At 33.3% G+C, this 13247-nt stretch overlaps 1 protein-coding gene across 1 annotated transcript in view; it reads right to left on the reverse strand.

Annotated features, from left to right (window-relative positions):
- The window catches only part of LOC115875729 (neurogenic differentiation factor 6-B-like), a 17378-nt gene extending 12787 nt beyond the window's left edge, over positions 1-4591 (reverse strand). Inside the window, exon 1 of the mRNA XM_030891243.1 lies at positions 4436-4591. Coding sequence (XP_030747103.1) covers positions 4436-4578 — 143 coding nt within the window. The 5' untranslated portion in view covers positions 4579-4591. The remainder of the gene's footprint in view (positions 1-4435) is intronic.
- Positions 4592-13247: the final 8656 nt, after the last annotated feature.

The raw sequence follows: 13247 nt of genomic DNA on the forward strand, positions 1-13247 counted from the left end.
TTAACCATCTTCCTATCTCTTACGGTTTCCGAGATACCAATGCTCGTACCTCGAATTTGTAGCACCCTGTATATTTGATATGCAAAAGTATGGTCATGTCGCACAAAATTTAACTTATACACTCTACAGTAAGCAGGCATATTATGACAAAGTTAAAAGGACTGAGGTATTTAGAAGTTAGAGCATTAACAGAATTAGGGGTTAGCAAGAAACTGACCAAGATAATAAACTTAACACTCCAAGAGACAGAAAATGAAGTCAAAATAAACAAGAAAATAACGGAAAATGCCAGGGACTGATTAAGACAGGGGGTCCACTATCTCCAGTACTGTTTAGTGTAGTATCAGAAAAAGTTATAAAAGATGCGGGAACCAACAGAGAGGGCCTTCTATAAACAAAAAGACACCAATGCTTAGCCTTTGCAGATGATTTAGTTACCTTAGCAAGAGATCGGAAAGAGCTGATATCGGTGACCAAAAGACTAGAAGATCAAGCGCAAAAAGTAGGCTTATTGTTCAATGAGAAGAAAACTAAGTTTATGAAGTGGTCAGATAGGGATTTTGGGAAGGGAAGATGTCTACAAATAGATTCTGAGAGAGGGAAACGATACAAGTTTGCGGAAGTAGATACTTTCACATATCTAGGAACCGTATTTCTAAGAAAACCAAATATAACTCAGGAAATTGTGGCAAGAATAATGGCAGGAAATAAATGTGTTTGCGCACTACAGAAAATTATTAAGAGTGACAACATCTCTAGAAGATTAATAATCAAAATGTACCAAACAATGATACGACCAATAGTGATGTATGCATGTGAACCTTGGACGTTCAATGCAACGGAAAGTTCGAGGCTAGAGATTTGGGAAAGTAAAAATACTGAGGAAGAGTTTTGGTGGAAAGAAGACAAACAACATATGGACCAGAAGAACAAATAAAGAATTAAAGCAGCTATATCGGGAGTAGTAAGAGCACAAAGACTGAGATGGCTGGGACACATTGAAAGAATGGCTGAAGCAAGAGTTTCTATAATACTCAAACGTGAAATAGGTGGAAAGAGAAGGAGGGGTAGACCGAGAACCAGATAAAAAAGGATGTTGAAGAGGACTTAGGAAGGATAAGAGTGAATGGGCAGATAATTTTATATAAAATCACCGTGGATATTTTAATACCACAATCACTAACCAATAAATATCAACAAGACGAAGCACCACCTCACAAAGCTGAAATTATCAGGATTTTTTTGCAGCCAATTTTGAGAATAATTGGATAGCTAACCAAGATCCCAGTAGTTAGAAGTACTTAGTGTTTATGCGATGGTATCTTTCACCCCCACTGAGTTAATAAATATGTTCAAAAACTATCCCTTCTGTGCATAAAAGAAGACGTTCAACATTTCGAACAACTCTTGTAGCAAAATCACTTCTCGTTTTGCTTTTTATTATAATTGTTATTATACAGGGTATTCCGGAAACTTCCGCAGCATATTCTGCAGATTAAGATAAGTAAAAAAAGTTCGTATAAATGTATGTCCTAAAATGCTTAGTTTCGGAGATACAGGGTGTAGAAGTTTCATTTTTATTTCGATTTTTTCCAAATAATTTAAGAAGTAACGTCAATATTTGGATGAAAATTGGTGTCTGGGAGTTTTTTGACATGAGAAATCTGGATTTTCATGTCAATATGACTCCTACTTGTAGAGGGCGCCACCTACATATGCTTTAACTGGTTTGAAGAGTTATAACTTTTCGTCCATACCCGCATAAAACTATTGAGTAAAAAAACTACATAAAACTACATTCTACATAAAAAAAGGTCTCTTGGTAAAAATCACTACAGGTTATGGTTCTCCAGATATTTGAAATTGAAATTATCAATACATGCCATCATTAACAAATTAAACATGTTGGCTAAATAGTTATTGGTTTGGGAAATAGGACAGAAACAGGACACTCAAAGATGGGAAATCCTATCGGGGGACCTCTACTCCAAATGAGATCGGACCAGATGACCCCTCTTTATCACTACCACAAACCATTCGAGGTGAACAAAATGGATCGAGGAATGTGGACAGATATAACATTCCTTCAGGATGGACTAACCTGGTATTAAAGCAGCTATATCGGGAGCACAAAGACTGAGGCTATAGAGGCTATAAGAGCACAAAGACTGAGATGGCTGGGACACATTGAAAGAATGGCTGAAGCAAGAGTTTCTATAATACTCAAACGTGAAATAGGTGGAAAGAGAAGGAGGGGTAGACCGAGAACCAGATAAAAAAGGATGTTGAAGAGGACTTAGGAAGGATAAGAGTGAATGGGCAGATAATTTTATATAAAATCACCGTGGATATTTTAATACCACAATCACTAACCAATAAATATCAACAAGACGAAGCACCACCTCACAAAGCTGAAATTATCAGGATTTTTTTGCAGCCAATTTTGAGAATAATTGATAGCTAACCAAGATCCCAGTAGTTAGAAGTACTTAGTGTTTATGCGATGGTATCTTTCACCCCCACTGAGTTAATAAATATGTTCAAAAACTATCCCTTCTGTGCATAAAAGAAGACGTTCAACATTTCGAACAACTCTTGTAGCAAAATCACTTTCGTTTTGCTTTTTTATTATAATTGTTATTATACAGGGTGGTCCGAACGATATATATATATATATATATATATATATATATATATATATATATATATATATATATATATATATATATATATATATATATATATATATATATATATATATATATATATATATATATATATATATATATATATATATATATATATATATATATATATATATATATATATAATAAATAATAATCTGCAGAATATGCTGCCGAAGTTTCCGGAATACAGTTCGGACCACATATATATATATATATATATATATATATATATATATATATATATATATATATATATATATATATATATATATATATATATATATATTGGTATATTTCTATTCCCGGTATTATACCGGGTATTTACTATGCGGTTGACGGAAACTCCTTTTATTAAAATTAGGATGTTCATCTAAATCTACAGGTAGGTTACATATATGTATACCCAGGTTTTATTTATCTACAAATTGTGTACTTACCCACCGCCCATCACTGATCCTTTTCACCTTTTCGATAAGTTATAAGATAATCGAGATACAAAGGTTATCAAAAAATGCAAAAATTTCTACTAATTAAAAAAAAAGTAAAAGAAAGAAATAAGAAATAACTTTGAACTAAGAAGGCTAGGATAAATCTGTGTGTAGCATATTTAGTTTCATAATAAGTAGAACAATGATGTGAAAACGGCATCTTTATATCTCTACTCATAAACCAGAAACCCCATAAAACACACAAAAATGGGACATCCTGTACATCTAGTAATCGCCAGTCGATATAAAAATAATTCACACACAGTAGTCTAAAAAATGGAAGAAAAAAACAATATTGTCTTCATATTTGTGAAAAAATACATGTCCATATTTCGTAGTAATCGTAATGTAATCGTAGCGACAAAAATAAAAAAAAAATAGAAATAGTGTGCATGATGCCTTAACAAAAATATCTGAAGAAATGGGGATTGACATCAACGTTTAATTAGTATGTCATATTTCATAGTTTCGATATAAATTACATAATAAACTTTACTCTATTGTTGACTCGCCTTGTACATTCATACTGATATACCTTGTATATGATACTGAAATATTCGGATTTATTAAAAAAAATATATATTATTAAAATTCAATTTTTATTTTTGACACGACAAAGAATTGTTATAAAAGTTTTATAAAATAGAAATTATGCGCCTTACGGATTTTTTTTTAAATTTTAGAGGTTACTAGATATTTCGTAATAAACATGTAGCTGCAATATTAAAAATATTTTGTGCTGTGTTGTTGCATAATCGACTAATTTCCAAGCATCGAATGAACGAAGGAAGGAAGCGAAGGGACGAAGGAACGAAGTAAAGTGACGAAGTAACGCGAGGAAGGGACGAAGGAGCGAAGTGTGAGTATGGGGCTGAAGTTGGCTTCTGTATCTCACAAATTATCAGTTAATTTGAGAATCTAAAAACACTATCAAATAGCCCTAATAAAGTGGCTATGAGAATGTGCAATTAGTTTTTTGATTTTCTAAAAAGCAACGACAGGAAAAAATAAAATTGATTTTCACAACATATACTAACGAATATGTTGTGAAAATCAATTTTATTTTTTCACAACATATTCGTTAGTAAGTAATATAAAATATGTAAATGTAACTAAATATAAAAATAAAATAAAATAAAATGTGTATTGTTACTTCTTAAAAAGTAATTAACCATATAAATGTCAAATGTGGACTAGGTAACCGTATTTTACATTTTTTAAAGTTAGAGCATGAGAAGAAAAAATAATAAGAAAAAATACCTCCTCAGCGTATCCAGCGCGGCGTTCAACCCGTGCATCCTGTTCCTCTCTCTGGCATTGGCTTTATACCGTCTCATCTTCACTTTATTATACACTTTACCACGTATCCCTTTATCCCGACACCTACTGCCACCTCTTTCCATTCCATCTGATTAGGAAAAACATTTTTCGGTTAAAAAACCCTTTATATATAAAGTTCTTTTTTCGCTTTTTGCCTTTATCGCTATCTCCTCTATCTCTCTCATCCCGGTTTTTTGTGCTTGTTTGTTTTGTTTGCCGTTCCACTTTGCTATTAGCGCGATTTGAGGGGTATCAAGTGCAATTGAACAGGCGCGTAGTCAAAAAAAGGGGATTTTATTTATAATTCCCAGGCGCGGAGAGAATATTCCGTTGTTAAATTCGACTTTTAATGAATTCTCGCAACTTTTAAGTGCTCTCACTTTTCGAATAAAATATGGGTGATAATTTTGTGGTGAAATTGCAAATGGGCTATATTTTCTGTTACGAGAATTATCCTCTTCGTTTTTGATAAATAGTTTTTTTTTTAATTAATTATAATGTTAAGGGGACAAAACGTCACAAAAGTATTAATTTTTGTGACGTGTTTGACAATATAAAAAAGTCATTTTAACGCCTAGGCACATAAGTAAGCACTTTTATTACTTTTCTAAGCATGAAGATACTTATTAGTGTAACTAGAGCAAAAAGGACATATATATTTGTTGCACGACGATGAGTTTTTTTAATCATGCTGAGTGCAACAAATATGCTTTTTGCACATGTTACACACAACATTTTTTCTACGATCGAATTTTATCGAAATTCTTATTTAAATGTTTATCAAAAAGATTTTACAGTAATTTACATAATAATATTATCACTAACAGTGGCACTTTTATGTTTTTTATATACAGGGAGTGCCACTGAAAACTTACAATAGCTATAATTTTTAAACCAAAAAATATATCAAAAAAATAAAAAATACCGTTTCTATGATATCGAAGGGGAATACATATGACGTATTTTTTGCACCACCCTGACCTACCCCTTAGGCGGCACCCCTACCCACTTGAAAATCTTAAATGGCAACACCCCACTTGTGGCGCCTTTTTGGAAAGCCCATGAAAAATGCTAAACGACGATCATAACGTTTTTAGGGTGAAATTGTAAAACTACCCCTTACACGAAAAATTAGGTGGACATTAATGAAAAAAGTAATTTTTTCAGCATAAGTTACAATTTGGAACCCAGCTAAATGAGGCAAATGAGGCATTTTTTAAACCACCCCGACCCATCCCTAGGTACCATCTCCTCACTTCTCATCTCATCAATGCCATTTTTAAATGTAGATAATAAAAAAGGCAACACAAAGATGTTTCACAACACAAACGCAAATTCTTCCTTATCATCTATTTTTTTACTTTCAACAAACATCTTAAATCGGCATATCTTTGCGTTTTTGCACTGTCTTCTATCGATTTTCAATCGTTTGCAAATTTGGTGGTATTTTAAACGTTTATTTGATTCGCTTATTTGAAAGAAAAATGGTTTTTACTGTGGAAGAAAGAATTCAAATAGTTTTTCTTTATGGTGCTGAAGGTATGTGTTATTTGAGAACGGCCCGTGCTTTCAATGAAAGAAATCCGGACAAAAACGTAAGTCACGTTTATGTTAGAGATTTGATTTTAAAGTTTCAAGAAACTGGATCGGTCAAATATAAAACAAGGACAGGGCCCAGGGTACTGACTGAAGAAATGCAGATGGAAGTTATTGGTCAGGTATCGGTCAATCCAGAAGCATCAACACGCCAGTTGGCATCAATTACAGGTATACCTCGAACATCTGTCAGGAGAGTATTGAAAATGCACAAATTCCATCCCTACAAAATGAAGATTCTGCAGGAACTTGGCGACGACGATCCAGATAGAAGGATTCAGTTCTGTGAACTAATGACGGAGGAAATTCGAAGGGAACCTTCACTTACAAAAAATATTTGTTTTAGTGATGAGTGCTCATTTTTTTTAAACGGAATTGTGAATAAGCAGAACTGCAGATACTGGAGCGATGAGAATCCGCATATTGTTGTTGAAGGACACACCCAACATCCCCGAAAGCTCAATGTTTAGTGCGGAATACTAGGCGATAAAATTATAGGTCCATTTTTCATCGACGGAAATTTGACTGGTGATGCTTATGTGGGAATGCTGAACAATTTGATAGAGCCGGCCATTTTAAATGAGGTTGAAAATCAAAGAGATTTGGAAGGAAATTTAACTCTTAATGAAGACCTCATACACTTTCAGCAAGATGGAGCCCCTCCGCATTATTCTATTGTCACAAGGCGGTGGTTGGATAGATATTATCCAAGGCAATGGATTGGCAGAAGGGGTCCAATCGAGTGGCCGCGAAGGTCACCTGATCTCACTCCTTTAGACTTTATCTTGTGGGGTTACACTAAATGCATAATCTACAAGACAAAACCAGGTTCGTTGCAAGAATTGCAGCAGAGGACAACTGAAGCATGTCGAAATATTCCGAGACTTTCCAAAAAGTGAGAGAAAAATTTGAAAATCGTTTGTATTTTTGTATGGAACAAAACGGCTGTCATTTTGAGCAATTGTTAAAATAAATTATTTTAAATTTCTTTCAAATTGTCACACCTACATTTCTTATCACTACTTACCAGTAATAATTGTTGAAAGAAGACAGAAGCTGAAATCTGTATGACCATCGTTTAGCAATTTCAATTAGCTTTCCAAAGAAGTGTCACAAGTGGGGTATGGCTATCTTGAGATTAGAAGTGAGTGGGTGGCACATAGGGGTGGGTCGGGTTGGTTTAAAAATACCTCATTTGCCTCATTAAGCTAGGGTCCCAATTTGTAACTTATGCTGAAAAATCACTTTTTTTTTATTAATGTCCACCTAATTTTTCGTGTAAGGGGTAGTTTTTCAATTTCACCCTAAAAACTTTATGATCATCGTTTAGCATTTTTCATGGGTTTTCTAAAAAAGCGCCACAAGTGGGGTGTTGCCATTTCAGATTTTCAAGTGAGTAGGGGTGCCGCCTAAGGGGTAGGTCGGGGTGGTTCAAAAAATACGTCATATGTATTCCCCCTCGATATTATAGAAACGGTATTTTTTATTTTTTTGATATCTTTTTTGGTTTAAGAATTATAGCTATTGTAAGTTTTCAGTGGCCCACCCTGTATATAACTTTTTAAGTTCATTTTAATTTTAATGTTGCAATTTGAAAAAAATATTAAAGTAGTGGTTGATGGACAAACTTCATTTCCAGTGGTCTTTTGAGTTTAAATTTCTGCTCGTTGAGTTCTCGCGTTCTTGTTCTTCGCACTTAAAATTATTTTCCAGAACGTTGCTGCGAGGTGTCCAGTAGAAATGAGCAACAAATCGCAAACTGCGATTCAATCGCAGAGCTTTTAAAATTGCAATCGCAACCTGCGATTGGCTCCATTACAGCATTCTATAGTAAACTGTGATTGATTTTTTCCTCTGATTTTAGTTATTTATAGAGAAGGTATTATATTTCTAGGGTCAAGATCATAACGTACCGGGTGTTTATCAAGAGTGATTCGCCTCTATAACTTGTTTATTTTTTCTGATAAAAAAACGAGATTTATTATTTTTATTATTAGGTATGTAAGCATATGACATAAATTAGGATTGATTGACGTATTCAGTTCGTTTCCATCGCTTCCTGTTTCACCGGAAATTATTACAACTTTTGATTTTTAAATGGCACCCTCGGTATTTTTTTACTTTATTCGATAGAAAATGACACTCTGAGTAGAATGCCTAGTACAATATTTGAATATTAAAATCGCAATCGCAGGTTACAGTCGCAGCGATTTAAAAATCGCAATCGCAATTTCTATTGCAATTGGAGAATCGCAGTTTTGCTCATCTCTAGTGTCCAGTACTGGTCCTTCCCAGTGAGTATTTTATTCCTTTAAAGGCAATGTGTTCTAAGTGACGTCGCGCGTTGTAATGTTACCAGGCCCTTCTTTTGCCTGATAAAAATGAATAAAACGCAGCTACGTAACTGTTCCCTAATGTTTTCTAAATGTGACAAAACTTTGCTCACTGGGTTGGTTTATCTCCCAGGATTTGACAAATTTTTTCAAAATGTAAAAAAAATTAACAACCACATAATGAACATTTGAAGTTGTCACAACACAAAGCGACGCCCAGTTAGGGTTCATTTTCACTTAATGTTTACTACCCAAAACAGCGATATATAACACAAACCCCGTACCTGAGTGTTTTATAGTTTTAAAAAATGCTCGATTAAAAACTAAAATACTGAAATACCAAAAAGATTGGTGTGAAATGACCCAAAAGATTGGCGCTTTTCAATAGGGCCAAGAACGACGTTTCTTTGTCCAAAGCATTAACTATCTTTTCATAAGCTTTAAAAAATTTCTTTAGAGAATAGAAGAATCTATCTGTCAAAAGTATTTCACTCTTGACCCAAAATTAATATGCAAAGAAGTTCTTGCTACAAGAACAATAGTCTCTTTGATTCATGCAAAAATTCTTGATTGAAAAGGGACATTTCTTGATTAAAGAGACACTTTTCTTAAACCAATAGCAAATACTATTGACTCAACTAAAATTTATTTTGATATAAGAGAAGTCTATACATCATATTCAGGCATATACAGGCATATTACGAGGTATATTATTTTCTGATAAATTTAGGTTTTCCTGGTCTGTAGTAAGTAAAGTGATATTATTTTCCTCGATAGTAGTTATTTCTGCTTCTTCACTCCTTGGTATTTTTTGGGGTGGTTCATCACTCTACAAATTACAAAAAAATGTTACATCACGATTAATCAAAATAAAGCGAATAACTTATTAAAATTATAAGCTTTTCACATTTTGAATTTTTTAATACGACGACTGCTAAAATTTTTGTAATTATTTGCATAAAAAAATCGATACCTATATTCTTATTCTATATATAGTCACGCATGCATTATCTAAACAGGTGTATTAGGTAAATGTCTCTTACCTTCAAATATAGCAAATAAATGCTCTAATTTCCATTTTTTCAGAAACTCCTTTAAAGAATCCATATATCCTAAAATTTGTCCATAAAAAATGACAAATGCATTAATAACAGCGTTAATAACGATCACTAATTTGTTATACGATATGCGTTCCAGTGGAAAATTCCAATTGGAAAATTCCAAGCAACAAAACCCGTGCGTACTGTGATGTGCGACCTATGAAATGCGACGTACGACTGATCGGACTGCTGCCTGATTGTATATACCGTCCTTCGTCATCATCTTTGCGTGTCGTTATTATTTTTCATGAAAAGAATATTTAGCTATTGGAAAAATGGACATGTTTCTTGAATGAAGTACTTTCTAGCGTATTTTTCTTATCATCTTAAAACAAAGTAACTTGCACTTGGTTGAATGAAAATAGATTCAAGAGAAATTTTCAAATTTTTCAAGAGAAGCAGTTTTCTTGAGTTAAGAGAGTTCTTCTTCAGGTAAAATATTTTCTTTTACGCTAAAATAAATTCTCCTGCCACTATTTTTTTTTTTTCAAGAACGATGACGACTTTAGTTCAAGTCTATCTTTTATATCAGCGTAGTGAACAAGGAAAGCTTAATTATTAAGGGCCTTATATTTCGCCTCATCATCAGAACCAACTCACAATAACAAAAACTATATTTAAAAGTATAGATGTGACTACTCCGAGAATAGTCTGTTTTGTCACAGATCTATTAAAGCCATTGATGTTCTAATAACCTGACATTACGCAAACACAAACTTCTAATTAACAGTTATTACTTGAAGAATGCATGTTAGCTCATGATGAGGTAAGACCAAAAAGCTCAAAATGTCTAAATAGTAATGTTATGTGATGTTTTTGAAAAATCAAAAACATAGACTACTAACATTTACAGATTTTTGAGCAATATATTTATTTACATTTGTGTTTATTCGACGAGAAAAGTATTTTTTATTATATTTAGTTCAGTCATTGGGGATCAAAAAAGGGGCCTGCTTGGAAAAAAGTCTGGAAGTTTTGCAATTTGGCAGGTTTATAGGTTTTGGGGTCCCTAACTAAAATCCATAAAATGCACATTTCCAGACTTGCCGCCGGCGCCGCCTTCTTGCCAAGATGGCGCCTAAAATCTGAATTTTGTAAATATCTCGAAAACTATGCGTTCTTCGATAGTATATAGTCGATTTTCCGAAATCAAATGTCGATTAGTGTTCATTAAAACTACTTTTAGTTTAGTTTCTTCAATTTTGTCATAAAACAGTGGCGTATCATTAATTCGCTCATTAATTTATGAATAATTAATTGTCGTATGCTGGACAGCATTCATTGCGAACTTACCACCAGGTTCAGCATTGGTCTGGTTGTACCAAAGATGCCGAAGAATGGGGTTGGAAGAAAACAATAACAGGCATTACTCCAGTCACATCGTTGAAAGATTCAACTCCAAAATCCCTATTGGCATTTTTATCCTGTAAATGCAAAACCAACAACTATGGTAAACCCTGCGGATGCAGAAAAGCAGGATTAAAATGTTCAATGATGTTTGCATACCGCAATGGAAAATCCTGTGACAACGTCACTGAAGTGTCACTCGACGAATCCAATGAAGAGGACTTGGACTTGTCTATAGATATCCCTCTGGCGACTGAAGATGGCGACTGATGGCTTAGAAGAGTTGGACGTATTGAGAGACCATCCTGATGAGCCCAGCACAGCAGACGCGATCGACTTTGACATCAATGAGCCATATCCGTCGGGCTTGTGCAGATAAGTTAAAGTTTTTAATTTATCTAGTGGAGTAGGCCTCCAAGGAGACCACGTTAAAATAAACGCGCTATGTACTTTACCTCTTGGGTGGTGTGGAAACATTTTCAATAATTAAAATAAATTATTCATAAATTAATGGGCGAATTAATGATACGCCACTGTTTTATGACAAAATTGAAGAAACTAAACTAAAACTAGTTTTAGTGAACCCTAATCGACATATGATTTGGGAAAATCGACTATACATAATATATCATATTTTACGCAAAATTGTAAAATTTCCAGAGATTTTTTGCCTAAACTGTTGACTTTAGCAAAAATTTTCAAAAAAACCTTTTTTATAGAAAATTTTATTCTCTTTAATTTTGCACTCCTCAAATTTTCGCGAAAAACGTATAGTTTTCGAGATATTCACAAAATACCGATATTAGGTGCCATCTTGGCAAGATGGCGCCTAATCTGGAAATGTGCATTTTATGGATTTTAGTTAGGGACCCCAAAACCTATAAACCTGCAAAGTTGCAAAACTTCCGGACTTTTTTCCAAGCAAAAATCCCCAATGACTAAACTAATTATAAAATTTAATATTAAACCAAGCAAAATTATCTTTACATATTTGTGAATTTCAAAAAATAATGCAACTATAATTATTATAAACTTTTTACAAACGTATATGCATTAATCAGTGCATTACTTTGAATGAGGTAGACAATGCTTCCGTAATAAACCGAAAAGAGTTTCGGATTTCCATTGTCTTTATTTATTTTACTTACACAACGTTTCCGTCAGAAATATCACTGACCGTTATCAAGAGTCAACTGTGAACTATCAGTTCACACTTGATAACGTTCAGTGATACCTCTGACCGAAACGTTGTGTAACCAAATAAATAAAGACAATGGAAGTCAGACATTCTTTTAGTTTTATTAATCAGTGCATATTCACATGACACCAGCACTTAGTACTGTTTAACCTGGCGTATGGCGTGTAGCCTCTAACCATAGACTTAAAATAAAATATAGACTGAGCATCTCATTCATAAATAGCTGGAACATGCGGTCAGACAATATCTTGTTATTGTTGTGTTATTGTTTTAGGTTATAACGAGTGCGACACGAGCGATAGATAGGTTGTCTCTGTCGTAACGGTCGTTTCCTGACGACTCTGCCGAGAAACACAACACTGTATTTGGTTTCTCAAGTACACCTGAACTCTCCGTCTCATAGCCGGGTAATTTTTTTTATTTTAATGAAGCTATAATTAAATTAAAAATATATCGTATTTAAACTTTTTTATATTTTATTAAGATTTAGGACAGGTTTTTTAAATAAAAGTTTAGAAAAAAACGTCTTAGAGTCCAAAGAGGATAAAAATAATAAAATACACGTTATAGAAGAAATTTTATAATCGAAATTACGTAATTTTTGAAATTAATAATAAATTATTAATTTTAGTCAAACATTTACAACCCCTAATATTAATCAAAACAGGATCTATTCTACAGATATAATAGAATCGGCGACAGGGAGAGAAAAAAAAATATGATTGTTGTAATTTTTTTTCTGGTTAAGTGATGTCTTATTATGTAAATTAGAGAAAACATAAATCTGTTCCATTAAAGCAAGGAAGGTGATAGGAAGTGGATAAAATGAAAACTACATTTATTTAACTCGGTACTGTCTTTATTATACCGGGTGCGTCCCAAAAGTGGCTCAACCCCATAATTTTTTTATATTTTCAAATAAAAAAACAAGATTTAGTATGTTAGTATATGACATAAATTAGGATTGATTGACGCATTCAATTGTTTTTGGTCACTTTCTGTTTCACCGGAAATGACTATAACTTTTAATTTTTAAACGGCACCCTCGGTATATTTCTACTTTATTTGATAGAAAATGACACTCTGAATAGAATGACATATCATATGTCAACTTTTGACACTTTCGCATATGGTTTAATTGTAATTGTAACACGTGGTTCATAACGACAATTTGACTC

The sequence above is a fragment of the Sitophilus oryzae genome, unplaced genomic scaffold, assembly GCF_002938485.1.
Source record: "Sitophilus oryzae breed Bouriz unplaced genomic scaffold, Soryzae_2.0 scaffold_1395_pilon_pilon, whole genome shotgun sequence".
NCBI classification, from domain to species: Eukaryota; Metazoa; Arthropoda; class Insecta; order Coleoptera; family Curculionidae; genus Sitophilus; species Sitophilus oryzae.